The sequence below is a fragment of the Equus quagga genome, chromosome 12 (genome assembly GCF_021613505.1).
Source record: "Equus quagga isolate Etosha38 chromosome 12, UCLA_HA_Equagga_1.0, whole genome shotgun sequence".
Classification (NCBI taxonomy): Eukaryota; Metazoa; Chordata; class Mammalia; order Perissodactyla; family Equidae; genus Equus; species Equus quagga.
Window position 1 is genome coordinate 16963186 of NC_060278.1, and position 20915 is coordinate 16984100.

General features: G+C 40.3%; 1 protein-coding gene across 1 annotated transcript in view; it reads left to right on the forward strand.

Moving 5' to 3' along the window:
* The first annotated feature begins 9669 nt into the window (after positions 1-9669).
* The window catches only part of CUBN (cubilin), a 256083-nt gene continuing 244837 nt past the window's right edge, over positions 9670-20915 (forward strand). Inside the window, exons 1-6 of the mRNA XM_046679623.1 lie at positions 9670-9923; positions 10321-10450; positions 11356-11451; positions 12013-12051; positions 14809-14910; positions 15794-15897. Coding sequence (XP_046535579.1) covers positions 9811-9923; positions 10321-10450; positions 11356-11451; positions 12013-12051; positions 14809-14910; positions 15794-15897 — 584 coding nt within the window. The 5' untranslated portion in view covers positions 9670-9810. The remainder of the gene's footprint in view (positions 9924-10320; positions 10451-11355; positions 11452-12012; positions 12052-14808; positions 14911-15793; positions 15898-20915) is intronic.

The window sequence follows — 20915 nt, forward strand, 5'->3', positions numbered from 1 at the left end:
TCATCTAAAAATAAATTGGAATAAAATAATAGATGAGTTACATTAGAGTAATTAAATTCTAGTTTTTCTTGTTTATACTTTGCAAATCGAATGTAATATTGTTATATTACCTTTATAATTAAAAATATTCTTTCATTCAAAACCAGTACTTTATTCCAAGTCTCTATCATAGAGACTGATCATTGTAAACTAGCTTTCAAGTCACTACTTCGTTTGCGTTCCAATGGCATGTAATACAGTCTCCTCCCCAGACTTTTTTCCTCCAGGACAGAGGCTGTATCTTACCCAGTTCTGTCTCCTCGGCACCTCTCTCAGATGCTGACAAATAGTGAGTTAACAAAGAATTGTCCAATTAATCTGACTTGAATATGAGTATGCTGAGTATTATAGCGGTATCATCATGGGCTTTCATGACTTGAGGAATTGCTGGATTAATTCTATCAGTCAACCTAAACAAGAAAAGCACGATAGCTGTTACAGGAAAAGTATTTCATACCAGAATTGTGTAAATAACCCCAAGGGGATTGTTTATGCCTCCTCTAAACAGGGTCTAGGAATTGTTGACAAAGCCTGATTTAGCAATACTTCTGTAATAAATATAGCCCAAGCCTATAAAAGAAAACAGACAAAGGGACAAAGGCTTTGGTTTTTATAGATGTTAGAATAATGGCCCTGAAAAAGACTGAGAGGTGAGGTCATCTCATCCTTCTTCCTGCCTTGATGACAACACCTTATATCTTCCCACAGATCTCTGTGGCACTTCAATTAAGGAATCTCCTGGGAGTGATTGCCCTTTGTAAGGCATCAGCCTTGTTAAAACACTCCTCCCATCATAAATCACATCGGTGAAGCAGAGCCTCTCGTCCCCAGATAAGGTGCCTCTCTGTACCGCTTCTATTCATATCTTTCCAATTAAAAGCACAAGAGGCAGAGGTCCGGAGCACACCAAGTACCCTAAACTCTTCTTTCCTTTCCCCTCAATGGCGACAGGCTCACCTCACTTGCTCTTTTCCTCTCATCAAACACAACCTATTGTTAGAAAAATGCATTTCCCTCTTTCCAAAGATCAAATCCAATACAGGTTGCAATTGTTTACCACCCACACCTCTACAGTCACTCAAAATGAAGTGTTGGTGCCATCTGGCATTTTCCTTTGTTTATAGTACAAATAGTGTCTAAATCGTTCACTTCATTGCCTTGTTCAGGGAATTTTAGGAGTCACCCAGTAGAACACTTATTTTGTTTTTCTTAGCTTACCTTGGAAAGGGATGTCAGGAGGATTTACCCATGGTCTTCACCAAAGATCACCTCCACTTCACTGCTTCAGGCCTGCGTGGAAATCAAGTTTGGATTAATCCAGGGGAAGTGCTAAACTCCTGCTGTCAAGAGCTGTTGGAGGTCGAGAAAACTGTATTGTATTTCCTCACTGGCTTTTGGAGCCATTAATCGTAGCAATTTGTGTTTCCTCTGCTATGTGCGATATCCTTAACCAGTTCCTGTCTCACAATGACACGAGACCCCCCAGTACATATTTTATGTTTTCTAGAACATATGACCTTAGCTTGAGTTAATACGTAGATTTTGTGTGTGTGTGTGTGTACATGTGCCATTAGCACCCATGTGCTCCTTACCTGAAACCCTATTCTTCTATTACATCCCTGCCTCTGGATATGAATTTTCTGATTATATTCTCTTTGTTTATATAGGGATTATTTTACTTTTGAAAAACATTCTGAGAAAAGCAGAAAAGTCCTCCAAACTCTCAATAAAAAATAATGTACCTTTTCAGGAAAATCTCTGCCAAACCTGAATTATTCAAATGGTAATGATTAACTCATAATTCTTTTTCATTCTGCTCAAGGATAATTGCAATCACTGTAGTAATGAGCATGGAGAAGAAGTGCCTGGATTATGCTCCCTGAGTCGAGACCACACTGCATTCAAAAAGATCAATTCATCGCAGTAGTGGATTTGGTAATTTCCTAGGAGGTAACACATTTCCCATAAAAGGAGCAAATGAATAGTTTTAAACCTACATTAATTTGCATAATTATTTTATGTAATCCTTCATGGAAAATGAATAGACAATTGGAGCAATATTGTATTACTCAGAAATTTTGTAGAAAATCATGAAAGTCATATGTTAATGTACCTCTTAGGCAATGTTATGTCCCTGAAGAAGAGAATGTGTTAAGTGTCATAAAGGTTAAAAGAGATCATTATATTCACAAATGTTTCCATTAACATTAAAAACACAGATTAATTCTACAGTGTTCTGTTTTAAACCGATATGAAAATGAAAAAGGACTAAAGAAAGTAACAAAACCAGACTGAAGCTATAAAATGAGATGGGAGCTAGAATATAGGGTATGAGAATGTTGCCATTCTTCTTCCAAAGCGCTTCTCCATTTCAACCTTCTCTCCTCATTCTCAGGACTCTCTCACTGAGCCAGCCCTCTAGATAGGTTCAGCTGGCCTGCCAGAAATATCACGTAAGGATTATTTCTCTCAAAATACAAGAGCAGCTCCCTATTAAATCAAAAAAGGTTAAATTGAAATTCTTTAACCTGCCACTTAAGGCCCTTAATCAATGCCCCCATGTTTACCCAAACACTTTCTCCAAAATGACCCTCCTGGACTTACACAGCCACTGTGTCTATAGTCTGCCCAGCCTGGGTTTAGGACCTCATTCTCAGTTTGGTACATGCTGTTTTCCTAACAGCATACTAGTATATATTTTGTCCCATGTTGTCACACCCATCTTTATGATGTTGCTTTATTACAGCTGTCTAGATTTGCAGATATGCCTTTATTGCAAACCGGAGAAGGTCATGACCTTTACTTCTTTTGAATTTCCCTCGTTGCTGAGGATGTCATAGGTCTGCAATAAATTCTTATTAAGACCATAAAACAATGGAATTTGGATGAAGCTAGTAAGAATGAACAATGGACCCTATAAAGTAACAGTTATAGGAATTTTATTAATATAGCATTGAGGGCTCTTCAAGAATTTGGAGAAAAGATGGAAAACAAGGGGCTACATAAAGTCTACACACTTAGCAGTAAAATTTCTAGCCAAGTTTCCTCATCCAGACAGAAAACTGTGATGCAGGGTCGGTGAGCTGAAGAGTCAAAAGAAAGATTTCTTGGACTCTCAAGGTCTGGCAGTAGTGCTCTTTTATTTAGAGAATAGTGTGGAATAGCATGGGGATAGTACCCATGGGCAGTAAAGAGCTGCTGCCATGGGGACAGGACCCGTGGGCAATCGAGCTGCTGCTGCCATGGGGTCAGGACCCATGGGCAGTAAAGAGCTGCAGGAGGCATGGGGACAGGACCCATGGGCACAGGACCCATGGGCAGTCAGAGCTGCTGCTGCAAACATGGGTTGAGGGTAGGGCTAAATTTAGGGCATAGGTATGTGAGTTATCTCTTTACAAAACAAAGAAAAGAATATGTAAAAAAAGTTGTTAAAATGGTATCAGTGCAGGCGGGGTCTGGTTATTGAGTGGTCCTATAATTTTTAGATAAGAATCAAACCGGATTAAGTAAATGGCTGAAGCAACCACCTTAAATATTATTTTTAGCTACAGACAAAGGAGGATGTTAGGGGTGGAGGGGAAGTCGATCATGGTAGATTACCACACAAGTACAGTAAACAAGATGCAGATTTAAGTCCTTGCCTTTGGCATTGATTAAGAGTTTCTAGAGATAGGGTCATCCCCCCTACTTCCTGGTACAGAGAGGGAGACACCTTTACAAATGGAGATTTCCTTTACAACGTAAATGTCTCTTAACAAAGGGTAAGTAAATTCTACTCCTCAGAGCCTCCTTCCCGTCTGCAATTTTTAAAAGTAACCAGTCTAAAATACTCCTCATCAACTGGAGGATTTTTTTCTGAAAAGAGTGAATGTCCCCAGGGTAAAAATACCTTCAAAAATTGACATTTGTGGTTCCCCAGTGAAATTGCCAGCTTGCCATTCTATCACCTTGTGATAAACCCTACTAGTTACGAACACTATCCATGCACACAGCTTATCATCCACTCTTCAGTGTCTTAGTCTTAAAGGAACCCATAAGGATCAATAGGTATTTGAAGAAAGACTCCAACATGGAATAGAAGAGAAAAAGGACTTAGGGAAATCAGAGGCTATGCACTAAACAGAAGAAAACTTCAAAAAGCAACTCTAATATTTTTAGAGTAAAAGATGTTATAACTATGAAACAAGAACAAGACAGTTTTTGAAATTAAAAATGACGTAGCAAAATGTTTTTTAAATCAATGTAAATTTTAAAAGATAAATACAAAGAATTTCTCAGAAAGTAGAACAAAAGAAGAGGTAGAAAGTAGAAAGTTATGGAAATCAAATCAATTTAAGAAAAATAGAGAAATAGAAATACAGGTGCAGTGGTGGAGACCATGTGACTCTCTTCTTGAGTGAAGATGCTTCACCCCCTGGGTCAGGGAGGGAGGGTCTTTGTAAAATGCAGATTTGGATTCAGCAGGTCTGAGGTCAAACTTGAGATTTTGCATTTCTGATGAGCGCCTACATGATGCCTGTGCTGGATCCATGGACCACACTTTTGACTATCAAGGCTGTGGTCTAGGCCTTCCAGAGAAGGGAAGAATGAGAGAAGGGTAGAATACACCCATCACTGATGACTAACACTCATGCAGAGTGAGGCTGTGAGACCCCAGGGGATGGTGGATGTTCCTCAGATCTCTATGCATCCACTCACTATCTTTTCTCCAAAACCTCCCTCCCCCGATTATTGTCTCGTATTTAATTATTGACAACTCTCTGTTTCCAATTTCTCAAGCAAGAAACCTGAGCATCAACTCCCCCCTCTCTCTTAATGGCCCAAATATTTTTTTTGGTAGATCCTGTTTCCTGAATGTCTCCTGCTCTCTCTGCCCACTGCCTTAACTGGGACCTCCCCAAGTCACCTCTCTTTAATTGTATCCAACCTACTCACAAACTCTGGGTCTGAGACTTGGCTCCACAAGGATGCTTGTACAATGCAAACATGACCACGTTAATCCTCTGCCTTAAATACTCTCATACATCTCCATTATTTAAAAGCAAAATAAAATCTAAGCTCATTACAATGGCATTTCAAGGTCTTTCTTGATCTGACTTCCTGTTTATTTAAAAAATTTCATCTCCCACAAATCCATGCTTTTCTACCCATGCTGAACTCTTTCCTAACTGGAAAGCTTTGGATGTACCATTTTCTCTGTCTGAAACTCCCAGTCCCACCACATTGCCAGGAGAACACATTCATCCTATAAGACTCAGCTGGGCTCCTGGGAAGCCTGCATTGCCCTTTCTGTTCTTTATTGGCTTTTTTCAGTTTGTTTTGTGGTCCTTATCAGTGTTCTGATTACAGTGATCCCTTCTTCACCAGCAATTCCCCTCATGTGAAATTCTAATATATTGGAATTTACTTTCATGTACCTTTTTGATTTGTGAGTCATTTGTGCATTTCATTTGTGTATTGTGTTGATGATTACTAAAAGTGGGGGAACTGAGGATTCAAAATATAAAAGGCAGGTGAAGTGGATGGTGCAGATGGCGCAAAGATTGCACAAAGATGTCTTGGAGAAGTTAAGGGAAGAAGAAAGGAGAAGATAATTCTGATGTTCATCATTGCATTCTGCTGGTTTTATAAGGAGGGAGGGAGGAAGAGAAGGACACTGAGAATTCTATAAGAAGAGTTGTGGGGCCAGGAGGAAGAAGAGGTAGGAAGGTGAGACCAGGAGGCAGGATTGGGATCAGAAGTCAAGAGGCCACGAATTATTTTTATTTGTTTATTTATCTTTTGAGAAAGATTAGCCCTGAGCTAATATCTGCCACCAATCCTCGTCTTTTTGCTGAGGAAGACTGGCCCTGGGCTAATATCCATGCTCATCTTCCTCTACTTTGTTTTTTTTTTTTTTAAATATGTGGGATGCCTGCCACAGCATGGCTTGACAAGTGGTGCATATGTTCTCACCTGGGATCCTAACCCATGAACCCTGGGCTGCCAAAGCGGAATGTGCAAACTTAACTGCTGCAACACTAGGCTGGCCCCAGGCCATGAATTATTGATTAGCAATACAATGAACATACTTATGGAGAAACAGTTATAACCCTAATTCCATTTACCACATGTAATATCTGCAACAAAGCAAAACACATTTGCAGGCAACTTGTTGAAGATATGAGACAGTGAAGGCTGGTAAGTAGAAATCAAGAGTACAACGGACGCCTTTACAAACTCAAGATGTGTAAATGTCATTGATATTATCAGTGTTCAGAATTAATAATTTTATTTTAATGAATGCAAAAAAAGCATGTAAGGGCTTTCTTCGGTGTACTTTCACACTTGGTCCCCTCCCCGAGACCGACAGCCCCGGAACAAACCCTGTCCTCGTTTCCTCAGCTCCACCTCAAGGAAGAGATTGTTCCCTTTGGAGGAGCAAGCCCCTGCTCTCTCAAAGACTCTTGGGTTTAAATCTAATCTTGCTCTCCACCCACCCATGTGGGGTTCTTCCTTGCTCCCTGGAGCCGCCTTGTCTGGTTCTCAGACATCATTTACCTTTGCCTCACTCCCGTAGCTGCCGGTCAGCTATCTGTCTTCCTCCCTTAAAGTCCCCAGTGCATGTCTCTGTTCTGGAATCCCCTTCTATAAGAGGGAGGATTAGACGTCCCTGATTTTCCTTGTACCCAAGATTTTAAACTCAACTGTGAATTCTTCTATCATTTCTTGCTTGAAGGGACCCAAACCCAAGAGGTGGAAGAGGAAGGAGAGGTATTATTATGTTTATTTACATGATAGTAACAGTTTATATTTAGTGGACATTTATTACGTGCCAGAGACCAAATGTGCTAAACCTTTTACACACCTTCAATACTGTTATTTTAATCTTTCTGTTGATGAAGAGACAGGGTCATGTGGTAGGAAGTGATGGAGCTAGACTTCAAAACCAGATGAGTGAGCTTCAGAGCCCATGTTCTTACCCCTTCAACTGTATGGTCTCCCCTGGTCACGACCTTGGAGGGAAAAATCTGCAATATTCTACTTTGTATTCCTATCATTTTGTAGCATGTCGAATACATAACGGGCACGTACAGAATATTTGTGGAATGCATTCTGGATCGGGGGGAAACAGGAGCTTTGCTAGTCAATGAAAGGATTTGAGGTCTATAGAACAGTTACCTTGGGCGGGGAGGGGGTGGATTACTTACCTTCCAAGTCTGAAAGTCACGGATTCTAAAACTATTTCAATTTGTCTTTGCTGAAGAAATTCCAAATAAGGCAGGTAAACAGAATGACTGATAATGCTGTGGAAACAGCAATTGATTTTTATACTGCTTCCACCAAGTCATCGCAGGCAGACGGTCTGACTTGTCTATTGATCTCAGCTAGAGCTGAGTCAGTGAGCTGCTTGTATAAAGTTCCCTAACTTACCACCGAGTCAGTCAGACCTTGAAATAATATTTCTTTCTTTTCTTTCTAACACGAGGGCCAGTTAGGAATTGTATGCCTAGATCAGGAGCAGGGAAATTATCTTTACTTTGTTTAATAATAAACACATTAGTAAAACAGGAAAATCCTGTAGAGGAGGAAGGAAGTTCTTACCCAGATTGTGCTGGAGACCTTCTCTATTGCACTAAAAGATTTGTTGAGTGCAGTCGTCTCCAGCAAGCTATAATGATGCAAAGTTTATCTTCAGAGCTCAGAGAGTTAGAATTGTCCTCAAGCTTTTCCTCCCCTCCCACCCCAAGGTGTTAAGCTTTTAAACAGACCTCTGACTAATGTAACTTTAAAGAAATGTATTCAGCTCAAAATACCATTTATTGTATTATACTCATTTCTTAGGATAAACAAACAACAAAATAACAAAAAACTCATCACTTGACCTCAGTATCACCTCAAGTAAACAGCAACTTGCCAGCTATTTTTGCTACTTTTGTTGTCGTGGTTGAACAGGTGTAAAAGAGCGTTATTATATTTCTCCATTATATCAAACTGTACCACCTTATTTAAGATTTTATTTTACATAGATACTATCTAAAATTTTAAAGGCACTTCGAAGTTTTTCATAGACTATTTTTCTAAATTTTTTAAACCAATGAGTCTACGTGCCAAACCATCCTTTTATTTCTTAAGGTGGTTTCTATAGTAATCAATTCCCACCTCATCTTCCTAACTCTGGTTTTGATATTTTTTGAAAATTGTAAAATATACATAACATAAAATTTATCATTTTAATCACTTTTAAAGTTTAGTGGCATTACATACATTCATATTGTTGTGTGACCATCACCACTATCCATTTCCACAACTTTTTTTCATCTTTCCAAAGTCAAACTCTGTACCCATTAAACAATACCTCCCCTCTCTCCCTTCCCCCTGCCCATTCTACTTTTTGCCTCTATGAATTTGACCACTTCCATTTCTTCATATAAGTGAAATCATACAGTATTTGTCCTTTTGTCTCTGGCTTATTTCAGTTAGCATAATATCTTTAAGGTTCATCTATGTTGTAGCATGTGTCAGAATTTCCTTCCTTTTCAAGGTTGAATAGTATTCCATTGTGTGTATATAACACATTTTATTTATCCATTCATATCTGTTGATGGATGCTTGGGTTGCTTCCACCTTTTGGCTATTGTGAACAAAGCTGGTATGAATATGGTTGTACAAATACCTCTTTGAGTCCCTGTTTTCAATTCCTTTGGGTACATTCCCAGAAGTGAAATTGCTGGGTCATGTGGTAATTCTATGGTTAATTTTCTGAGGAACCGTCATACTGTTTTATAGTGGCTGCACCATTTTACCTTCTTCCCAACAGTGCACAAGGGTTCCAATTTCTCCACATCCTCACCAACACTTGTTATTTTCTGGGTGTGTTTTTTTTTTTTTTTTTGATAGCAGCCATCCTAATGGGCGTAAAGTAGTAGCTCATTGTGGTTTTGATTTGCATTCCTCTAATGACTAGTGATGTTGAGTGTCTTTTCATGTGCTTTTTGACCATTTTTATGTCTTCTTTGGAGAAATGTCTATTTTCTTTGCCCATTTTTTAATTGGGTTATTTGATTTTTGTTGTTGAGTTGTGGGAGTTCTTCATAAAATATTCTGGATATCAACCTCTTATCATATATATGATTTGCAAATATTTTTTTCTATTCTGTGAGTTGTCTTTTCAGTCTGTTGATAGTGTCTTTGATATATGAAAGTTTTTCATTTTGAAGTAGTCCGATTTGTCTATTTTTTTTTTCTTTTGTTGCCTGTGCTCGGTGTCATATCCAGAAAATCATCACCAAATCCAACATCATGAAGCTTTCTCTCTCCGTTTTCTTCTAAGAGTGCTATAGTTTTAGCTCCTGTATTTATGTATTTGTTTTATTTTGAGTTAATTTTTGTATATGATGCAAAGTCAGGGCCCAACTTCGTCCAGTTTTCCCAGCACCATTTGTTGAAAGGTAGCTACTTTCTTAAGCAAGGATTGTTTGAGTGGATATTTTCAAAGCAGATTGTTACCATTTCAAAGGTCAAACAGATAATGATTAAATTGTGCATCACTTAAAGGTAGATTTTGACCTCTCAGAAGTTGAAGAGTACTGAAGAGCTAAGATCATTTACATCCCTCAGGAAGAAAAAAATAAGGTAGCCTGCTAGGGCAAAGAAGAAAGAACTGAAAAGTTGCAGGATGTTCCACAGGTCAAAGTACATCTGCCTGGTTTGCTTTCTTCAACCACCCAGACTCGGTTGGTTGGAGTGTCCTCTCTCTTACCTGACAACCCAGGAGGGTTGGTGAGGAACATGTCCTCACCTTTTCTTTGGAGCTTGATTCTTTTATTGACATTTGCTGAATTAGATGGTGAAGCTGGAGGACTTGAGCTGCAGAGACAAAAAAGAAGTTCTGACCTCCAACAGTAAGTAGACACATGGATTATTTCTGATAGACTAGAGTAGCTCTTCATCAGTTTTCACAGAATGCCAGAGAAGCAAAGGTGTTAAAGTTTTCTGGAGGAAAACAGTGATGTTAAAAACAAAGAGGGGAAAACATTTGGACTGTTGTATGGAGTTATCTTCTTATACACAAATTATTGATTTATCATTTTGCAATTAAACCAAGTATGCAGTGACTAGGAGATGTCTCCAGGAAATGTGCAGACAAAGAAATGGCAGATGAGCAGGGAGAATTTGGTTGAGTGGACCACAAAGCAAAGGTATATGTGGTCTATAGTTATTTGGTGAGAAAACTTATTCTTTAAGTTTAAAAACTATATGTGCTAATTGCTGATGCGTTCTCTGGTTTGAATTATATAGGCCTCGAATGACTACAGAGAGGGGAAATTTAGTGTTTCTTACTGGGTCTGCTCAAAACATTGAATTTAGAAGTGGATCCCTGGGAAAAATTAAATTAAATGATGAAGACCTTGATGAATGTTTACATCAGGTAATACACTGGAAAAGATATTGAAGCAATTTTGTATATCCATATAAGGTCGCTAATTGAACAGGTCTATATTAATCTGTACCTTGAATCTTTAGCAGAAGGGGAACATAATTGGAAGTGAGACAAGTCCTTGTAAAGAACAATGCCCTAGGGCTATTGCGTAGAGGGAGTAATGCTAGCAGGAAGTGGCTCATTGTGGAGGCTTATGTACTCTAGTCCAGAGAATGTACAGAGGCTGGTACAGGGACTCCTCCACAAGGGGAGCAGGAAGGAGGGGGACTGGAGAAGTTTCCTTTTGCCATAGAACAGAATTGGCCAATTATTCTCCTGTTGAGTGTTTTCTGTGCTCATTATTTAATACAACACGCTGGTATATCAGTCATAATATTAGAAACTCGCATTATTTAGAGCTTACCATGGGCTGTCCCCTGTGCTTGATCCTTTGTGTGCATCACCTCATGTGACCCTCACACTCCCCTGTAAGGTTGGCTGTATTACCACCCCAGTCATAAGGGAGGTAAAGGAACCCTGCAGCAGTTCAGTAACTTGCATAAGGACACACAATAAATGGCTGAGCCAAGATTTAAAACCCGAACATTCTGATTCCAAGCCAGACCTCTTAAGGAGCACTTTAAACTGTTCTTATGGCCAAAAATGCAAACAGCAAAAAGCTTGATACATTGTTATGGAAAAGGGTAAATGGAATTACACCATGGCTATTTTAGTCTTATGTTTATTATACATGGCATTGTTTTGGTTTTTATAATCATGGACAAGATCTTAGTGCTTAAAATAGAATACGACTCAAAATTTTAAATTTTATTTTTATAACATCTACATGACTTTTTCACTAACGTTCTCTTCCTACTCCTTTTTCTTCTTCTTCTTCTTCTTTTTCAAATTAGATCCAGAAAAACAAAGATGATATTACGGATTTAAAAAGGAGTGCAATTGGTCTACCACAAAATATTTCTAGTCAAATCTATCAGCTTAATTCCAAGGTAAATCTGACTGCCACATCATTAGACCAAATGGGTTCGTTCTCCTTAATTCAACTTTGTAAGTAACCATTTTGCACAAGATGTACCAACTTTGTGTTCTCTTTAGAAATTTGATATTGTAGTTATTCACTTTTTGGCTAAGTGACATGTTCTAACAGAGGACATAGAGGTGGTGATGGGCAGAAGGTTGGAAATGCTGTGATGAGGGCTTATTGTATAAGCAGGCCTTGCAGATGTTCTGATAGCAACCTTCTTATTGGTGAGATGCGTGAATCTCTGTCATCTATGAAAATTCCCAGAGTCACCGTGTACAGAGAAGCAATGAATCACCTTATCTATGCGTTGTACCTCCTTTTAAAAAATCTATGCGATGGAAGAGAGTGGGGAAGAAGGGAAGCCTGTAGCAGAGAGGAATGAGGAGGGAAAAGGCATTGAAAGAAGGAACCAACAGATAAAGTGAGTCCCAAGGAGAGGGTATTAGGAAAAGACATGAAGGGGATAACGCGTTTTGTGAAGCGCCTTTGAACAAGCTAACTGATGCTTTTTCCTCCCCCTTACTAGCTTGTGGATCTTGAGAGAAAACTTCAAAGCTTACAGCAGGTAAGTCCCATAACTACTAGATCTCTAACATCTTTCACTGAAAATACACTAGAACCATAGACCGAGCTGGTATTCTTAAGATAGATGGATGATCAGTATCAAGGACTTGGGTTTTTCCCATAACTTAATTCTCATCACAGTTGATGCTTCCCAGGGTAGAGATGAGCAACCTGAGTCTCAGGGAGATGAAGTGACCAGGCCAGGGTCACTGGGCGCGTGACGCCTTCTGTCTCTGAGTTCAGCAGTCCACATGCTCTTCCTCCTGCGTTGTCACTCTTTCACCATGTTATGGCAGGCTTCAGTGTGCTACATCCGGTCAGCTAGTGACCACCTAACTTGCTGATTCTGGCATCAAGGACTGAATTTCGAAAGGCCATGCACCCTCTCTAACATCAAACTCAGAAGTCTGGGGTACATCAAAAATATTCCAGGGGCCGGCTCCGTGGCCGAGTGGTTAAGTTCACGCACTCCGCTGCAGCAGCCCAGGGTTCGGATCCTGGGCGCGGACATGGCACCGCTCGTCAGGCCACGTTGAGGCGGCGTCCCACATCCCACAACTACAAGGACGTGCAGCTAAGATATACAACTGTGTACAAGGCGGGGTTTGGGGAGATAAAGCAGAAAAAAAAAAAAAAAAGATTGGCAATAGTGGTTAGCCCAGGTGCCAATCCTTAAAAAAAAAAAAAAATTCCAAATTCCACTAAAAGTACATTTGCTGGTAGTTAGATCTGAACAATTTCTTAGAGCAAATCTTCCATAAGTTTACTACATGCTTATAAATGAGTCCTTGTAATTTTAGACATTTTACCCCTTTTGTAGGTAGGTGGCATTTCTAAGACTTCATGGAAGCCATAAACGTCTACCCAGAGAAATGCACAGAATGTCCCCATATTTAAAAATCTGAATAAAAGTCAGGGGATTCCAGATTAAGACTCCCTGCCCTAAAATTCTTGATCTGTTTTAATTAGGTTTCAAGCATTGTCCTCTTCTTTGGTGTTTTAAATTTGAAAATCGAGTTCATGTATTCCTTCTCCCAACTTTCACAATAAATTGCCCCCTTAGCCTTGATCTTTTAAGGGAGTAGGTGAGTGAATGAAAACGAGCAAGGAATTGTCCCTGTGGAGCAAGACGCAGCACTAGAGAGCTCACTTTCCTAGAGGGCTTCACTGTTCCCACCAAACGTCAAGAGCTGAAGGCCATGGCCAAAATTAGCTCAGAATGTCCTCCCTCTCCTCTTCCCCCGGGAAGAGTTTTTGATCATTTTGAATGTAAGTGCCTTTATGCCTTTGGCTAGGGCAAGGGCTCTCTGGACACCACAGTCCCTGTCATTCCCTATTGTTTTCCTCCTGACCGCCTTCTGATTCCATTTCCTGCTGCACCCCCCCTCCAACTCGCCCCCCCCATAGGCTTTTGAATTTTTAATCCTCTGGCAGCATTGATTTTGTTTGCCAGAAAAACTTCTAATGAGTTTGTGGTTAGCTTTCTTAATAGTGTCCTTTGATGAACAGGGCTAGTTGTGGTACTGGCACAAAGATAGACCGAATAATCTTTGGAAGAAAACAGAGACCAGAAAGAGACCTCCACATGTATGGTCACCTGACTTATGACAAAGGTGGGGAGAGAATGGGCTCTGCAACAAATGGTGCTGAGTCAGTGGACTATCCTCTGGCTCTCAGTTTCATTTGTAAAGCGAAGGGATCAGACTTGATTTTCTGTGTGAGTCACTGAATATAAACAATATGTAGTTGGGGCTAGCCCGGTGGCATATTGGTTAAGTTCATGTGCTCCACTTCGGCAGCCTGGGGTTCATGAGTTCAAATCCTGGGCACAGACCCATGCACCACTCATCAAGCCATGCTGTGGCAGCATCTTACATACAAAATAGAGGAAGATTGGCACAGATGTTAGCTCAGGGCCAATCTTCATCACCAAAAATAAAAAAATAAAACAACAATTAAAAAAGAATAAAAGAAATAAAAAATACTTAGTGAATAATTTGTCCCTAGTTTAATTTTTAAAACAGAGAATTAGACTATGATTAGGTGAAATTAATAGAATAGCTTTCCTTGCTCCCAAAGGCATTACAAACCTTATAAGAAAGGAACTGATAGCTGACATATGGTCAGATTCCCCGGGCTGGGTAGACAAAGACAGGTCTGTTTGTGACTGTGGTCTGAAAGTGGTCACGTGAGCAGGAGAGTGCAGTGTGTCTAAGCCAGCCACATTTCAAACAAAGGGACTTAGAGTGGAAAGAGTTCAGTCATCTTAACCCATGGGAGGAGGGGTGGCAGCAAAAGATGATCAGATTTCAAATGCTTATCTGGAGGTAACAAAGATAAGAAAAACAGCCAAAGAACTGGAATTTCCATTTTATTTTCTTAGTACAACAGGAATGTCCACTATTATTTCTACACTTGAAATCTTTACTCTTGTCCACCAACGTATATTTTTCCAGCGAACAATGCTTTTCCAAATAGAGTGAGAATCTTCTCTCTCCTACCTCATCCCATCCCTGGCTAACTGTATGTAAATAGTAAAGAAATATGAATAAGACCGATAATAAGAAACACTTTTTATTTTTCCACAAGAGCGTTGATTTGAAGAAGAACTTAAGTAATTGATTTGAAGTCCAGAGGAAGACCCCAGTTGACTAGGAGTAAAATGTAATCCTACAGCCCCACCTGCACTGAAACATGCCTTTCATTGCTGCCAACTGAAAGTATGATGTCCTCGCTGACCATCCTGTCTTTGTTTCAGACAGTTGACAGAAAGGTCTGCAGCAGCAATCCCTGCCAAAACAGTGGAACCTGCCTCAATCTTCATGATTCCTTTTTCTGTATCTGTCCCTCACAGTGGAAGGTGAGTCACTGGGTCTTCGGTCAAAAATGATGGTGAGTCAGCCTTTGCGGTTTCCTTGGAATCGTTCAGACATATTTAATTCTCCATGAAAAGTTTCTAGGATTCTGTGGTCTCCCAAATCAGAATGAATTACACCACATATGCCAAACTCCAAACAATGGTGGGCATGATTGTATAACCCACCGAATGCTAAGCCGTCTTAAGGAGGGGTTCACTTGATTGGGTAACTACATGGAAGGGTATGATATTTCAGCTAGCATTAGCTTAAATTGTTCAGTATGGAGAGTACCAAACGAATCTTGACACAGCCATGTAAATTTTCTTGCCGTTTTCTATTAATGGTGAAAATGTTCCTGACACACATATTAAAAACATTGTTAAGTGGGGGCTGGCCCCGTGGCCGAGTGGTTGGGTTCTTGCGCTCCGCTGTGTTTCGTTGGTTCGAATCCTGGGCGCGGACATGGCACCGATCATCCAGCCACACTGAGGCAGCGCCCCACATGCCACAACTAGAAGGACCCACAACTAAGAATACACAACTATGTGCTGGGGGGCTTTGGGGAGGAAAAAGGAAAAAAATAAAATCTTTAAAAAAAAAAAATTGTTAAGTGAGTATTCCCAGGCATAGCTCCATAGTGCAATGAACGTTAGCTTGTATAAGGATGGTGTGCCTGGTGTGATCTTACCAAGAGCTCTTTGGTTCGATTAGGCCAAATCTGAGTTCCAAAGGAAGGGTAACCAGAGATTAGGGTTAGTATTGTATTTGGCTTGACTGAGGATTTCTTTACTGTCCATGTATAACCCTTAAACATATCATATGAATATTGGCCCCAGATGCCTCTGTGACCTGTGGCCCCTGACTTTGTTCTTTCCATGAGTGCAGGGTCCTCTGTGCTCAGTCGATGTTAACGAATGTGAGATTTACTCTGGAACACCCTTGGCCTGCCAGAATGGAGCCACGTGTGTAAATACAGCAGGGAGTTACAGGTAACTTTTCTCTTTTCTTCCTTTCTTTTTTGAAACAGCAAAGATTTATCTTTCATATCACGCGTTGGCATAGTGGCCCCGGTGGCTCTGCTTCACTTTAGGTTCGGTCTGCGTGCTCATTCTTAGGCCTCCGCTAAAGGAGCAGCAGCTACTTGGGGAATGTCCTTCTCATGGCTCTTGTCAAACGCCCCCATAGGGTTGGGCAGAAACATGTAAAGTCTTTTAAAGCTTTGGCTCAAAACTGACTGTCGCTTTTGCCATTTAAAAAAACATATATATTAGGGTATGTTTTTGCAGGACTTAAATAACCCAAAGTTAAGAGCATCCAAGATTAACTATCTGTATTACCAGCAAAATTAGGTACTCCATGGGGAAATATGTGGCTCTTATTTAATGTACACATAACTATTTATTTAGATGAGGAAAAACTTGTGCCTCCTCAATATTCACCCCATGAAGAAATGCTTTCTCTAGAGTCCGTGAGAACTGGATGAAGGCCACTGTGGCTGGCGTAGAGAGTAGGGGTGACATGGTGCAAGATGAGGCTGAAGAGTTAGTAAGAGTCAGAGCAGTGAAGGGGCAGCCACTGAAGAGCTTTAAGTAGAAGAGGGGTACCCCACCATACCAGCAGGCCTCTGCTGTAGTCATCCAATAAATTAGTGAGCTAATAGATTTAGGAAGGGTATCTTCCTTTGAAGCGCTAATGAAAATGTTGATCATAACAACATTAGAGACTGAACTGAGGCTTTCTTCAAAATGAGTTAACTCTCATTGCCTTTTTTTCAATTAGCCATAAGGCCCCTTACCACAGTCATCATGCAGCTCCTATCTTGTCCTCTGATGTGCTCTGCCAAATGGCTTATCTACAGCATCCTCCCACTCAGCTCAGCCACCGCCCTCTCCAGGAAAACTTCCCTTCCCTTACTAAGCTGACTTAGGCATCACGACACCTCCATGTTCGCATCAAACTCTAGGAATATTGGTTGTTAAAACTATACTGGCTGACAGATTATCTTTTCTAATAATCAAGTCTAAAAATTTATGGCAGAGCAACATCAAACTTAACTTTTGTATAGTTTCTTAAAATCACTTAAAAAAAATCTAGACATTATCTTTCCCCATATTTTGGTTGGTCTCCTGTATTCTGTGACTATAAAGGTAAAGAAATTGATTGTGCTGTGGCATGAACAAATTCTTTCAGTACTCTAGGGTGTCATCTCACTGGAGTCAAGAGCAATTATTTGCTCTTGTACTAGTGTGTCTGCTGTCTCGTTCTTCAATTCCCTTGTAACAATATCCATTCTGTTCTTTCCAGCAAAAACGAGTGCAGTAATTTTGTTTTTTCCCTTGTCATCTGTTAACACACTGTTTTCTCAAAAAGCAGTCACAGTCCTTCTCTTTTTCATTTAATTGATCTTTTTGTTCTTTTGATCTGATCTTAAAAATTTTTGCTCATGGGCTGGCCTGGTGGCCCCGTGGTTAAGTCGCACGTTCTGCTTCGGTGGCCCGGGGTTCGCCCATTCAGATCCCGGGTGTGGACATGGCCCCGCTTGGCAAGCCATGCTGTGGTAGGTGTCCCACATATAGAGTAGAGGAAGATGGGCATGGATGTTAGCTCAGGGCCAGTCTTCCTCAGCAAAAAGAGGAGGATTGGCAGCAGTTAGCTCAGGGTTAATCTTCCTTAAAAAAATTTTTAAAAGAAAAGATACCTTAAAAAATATTATGTTGCTCATTCCAAGTTACCAACTTAACTTATTCAAACTTCTGGTAGATACATCCGTGGGTTCAATCAGTATGCAAAACCAAAATTAACCACCTCTGGGTTAAATTAAGTGTTATGTTATTAAAGAGCCTTTTGCTTTCAGGACTTCATTTCTTATTTAAATGAATCCCCTAATCCCTGCCTTTGTAAACATTCAAATTTGGGCTAGATCCAACATGCAGGTTTAATCTTCCATTCTCTTGAAAGCATTATCTCCTGATTTCTGTTTATGGGCTTTTATCAATGAGAATTGCTGCTTGGAGAGATTGGTGACAAATGACTCCCAACACGAATGCTTTCCTGACTTGCTGATATCAAGGAATGTCCTGCAGATTGGATCTCACTCCTGCTCTTCCTTTGTCATCCCTGTCTTTGCGGGGCTTGAAAGCCAACAGAGTAACAAAGATGTGTAGCAAGTGGGATGAGACCCACAGACCAAGCCAAAACTGTTTTTCCCCTCAGCACATTATTTTCACCCCCGCAAAATGGAAAAGAAAAACATCTTTTTTAAACACAACTATTTGCTGCATGTCAGGGGTTAGAGTTCTTTGTCCAGATGCAAACATGAGAGAGAGAGAGGGAGAAAGACAGGGAGAGGACCATGTTATTTACTGAGAACTGCTTTAATGGCCGATTTAACTTTAGAAGAGCAATGCTGGATTCTCTCTTGTATCTTCCGGTAAAAGAAAGCCCCAGGACTCATTGTGCTGACTCTGGTTTTGGTTTCTAGTCTCTGCCCTTCACAGATGTGCTGGAGGACACGAGAGAGCAGAATGTTTAAATTTGGTTTCTTCCTCTTAATATGGGATAGTTTACGAAGCCTCGTGAGTTCGAGTTGATTATCTAGACCTAAATGTTCTAATTCAGGCATATGATGGAGGCTTTTTGAAGGAATCAAAGAAAATAGAAAGATGTGCATAAGCCTAAGATTACATGCTTGCTTTGTGGAATCTGTGTGTAGTGAAACAGAGAACACTAAGAGACTTTCTTGAGTTCTGTTAATTATGGAAGATTAAATCCTGTTAATCAGTAGCTTCCCTGAGACTAGAAACCCCTTCAACAGACGAAAGGAAAACTTGAGCTGCTGTTGAATAATCTGGACCTGCAGAAATATGGCCGCGATGGGCAGAATTTGCTCTAGATTTGGGGCCTCCTTCAGTCTCTAAATCTTGGAGCCCATTTACTTGGGGAGACAAAAGTGTCTTTAATTAAAGGGATTAATAATTCCTAATTATAAAGGCTTTTGAAAGATAAACATGGTGAAAATATAATCGATTGGAAGTCCTATTTCACAGGAAAATTCCTGGTAAAAAATTCCTTTTTTAGGGTAAGGAAGGGAGAGCGAGGAAAACCATAGTCTCTCTCCACAGATATGAGGTCTTGCCCCCAACTGCTTCAGACAGCTAACAGACAATGGTTTGCCAGTTCTCAATGCTGTTATTGCCTCTTTGTTCTGAAGAATCGATTCTTATTGTTCCCCTGTTTACTTTGAATTTAAGACAGCCTTGGGATCCAAATTTGCCATGCTTGGATGGTGTACGTCATCTACTTCGGGCTCAGGTCTAGATGGCTTTCTAGAAAAAATAAGTTGAGTTTGTTGGTTTGTTTTTTTCCTCCAGGAACACAATGATGATTAGCCTATTTTATTTTATTTATTTACATTCTCATCACTGCTGGATTTTAAAACATGCAGAGCAGATGAAGATAATCTAGTTTTAGCTCAGATGGCAGTTAGGTATTAAACTTATTAACTCTTTCAGTTAGTCAGTTATATTAATCTTGCACCATGGACTCGAACGCAAGTTAAACTATGACTATGAAAGTATATTTGACCTCTTCGTACTTGGCAAATGCACTTGCAGTGTTTTTGAAGACTGAAAAGCCCAGTTTTGTTCTGCTGGAGCCAAATCAGCAATAGAAGGTCATTACAAATGTGACTTCTGCAGGGAGGCATCTAACTCATTACTCTTTCTTTAAAGGGCATACGTTATACAGGCAAACGCTGTTATGTGTGGAAATGGAGAGTCTTCACCTAACTCTGCCTTTCAACACACAGGACTGTGACACGGGAAAACAATGATGCAGAAGTAACACAGACTTAGGTTTTAATTCATCTTCTGCCAATTACGAATTCTGGGGCCTTGGGCAACATGAGGCTTGCCAGTAAAATGGGATTAACAATGCTTGTCTGAGGATCATAGCAAGGAAGCTGATAGTGTGCTCGGCTCCCTTCTGCCCTCGTCCCTCTTTCTTCTTCTCACATTACTTAAACTTAAGTGAAAGAGGTACACTTTATAGCTGTGTAGAGAAGAGTATAGGATTAAAATTTACACATCTCCAAGTAACAATACCAAGGAGAAGGAAGAGAGACGTGCATACAGAGAGGATTTAACTGGGGGTCGGGAACCAGAATCTCCTCTCCAATCTTTTTTTTTCTTTTTTCAAGTATGCTTTTTGGGGAGGAAGATTGGTCCTGAGCTAACATCTGTTACCAATCTTCCTCTTTTTTTTTTTTTTCCCTCTCCAAAGCCCCAGTGCATAGTTGTATATCCTAGTTGTAGGTCATTCTAGCTCTTCCACGTGGGACGCCTCCACAGCATGGCCTGATGAGCAGTGTGGAAGTCTGCGCCGAGGATCCAAACCGGTGAATGCTGGGCTGCTGAAGTGGAACACTAGAGAGCTTAACCACTTGGCCATGGGTCCGGCCCCTCCTCTCCAATCTCAATGGTTCCCTTCCAATGATGGTGGGAGGGGGAGTCATTTTACAAAAGCAAAGCACTTAGTGATAAGATAAACACAGTTTCCTGAGCACTTCCTTCAGGAAAATACCTTTAGACCCCAAGGTGAAAGTAGTGTTCATAGGTTGGCCCTTTCATTTTATAAGAAACAAAGGTGAACAATAGATAGGGGCGAGGTCAGGATTTAAACCTGAGCAGTTTTGTCCCATGGGGTCATGAACACTCAGGCCTCTCAAACACGATAGACTCAGACAGCTAGTAATAGTTGGTTTGAAGATTTAAAAAAGTTTCTTTGGGGGAGTGGAAGTGGTGGTAAAATAAACTTTTAGTAGGGAAGTCTCCTGGATCACATGCTCAAATATGTATATGAAGTGGTCGAAGGTTCTATAATCTCCAAGAGTCCTATTAAATTCTCTGAAAGAATATTCTGTGTAAGGATGGGAGAGTGAAGAGGAAAGGGAAGAGAATATGAGCAGGAGAGTATGGAAAGAGAGAGATGAGAGGAAGATAAGTGGTTA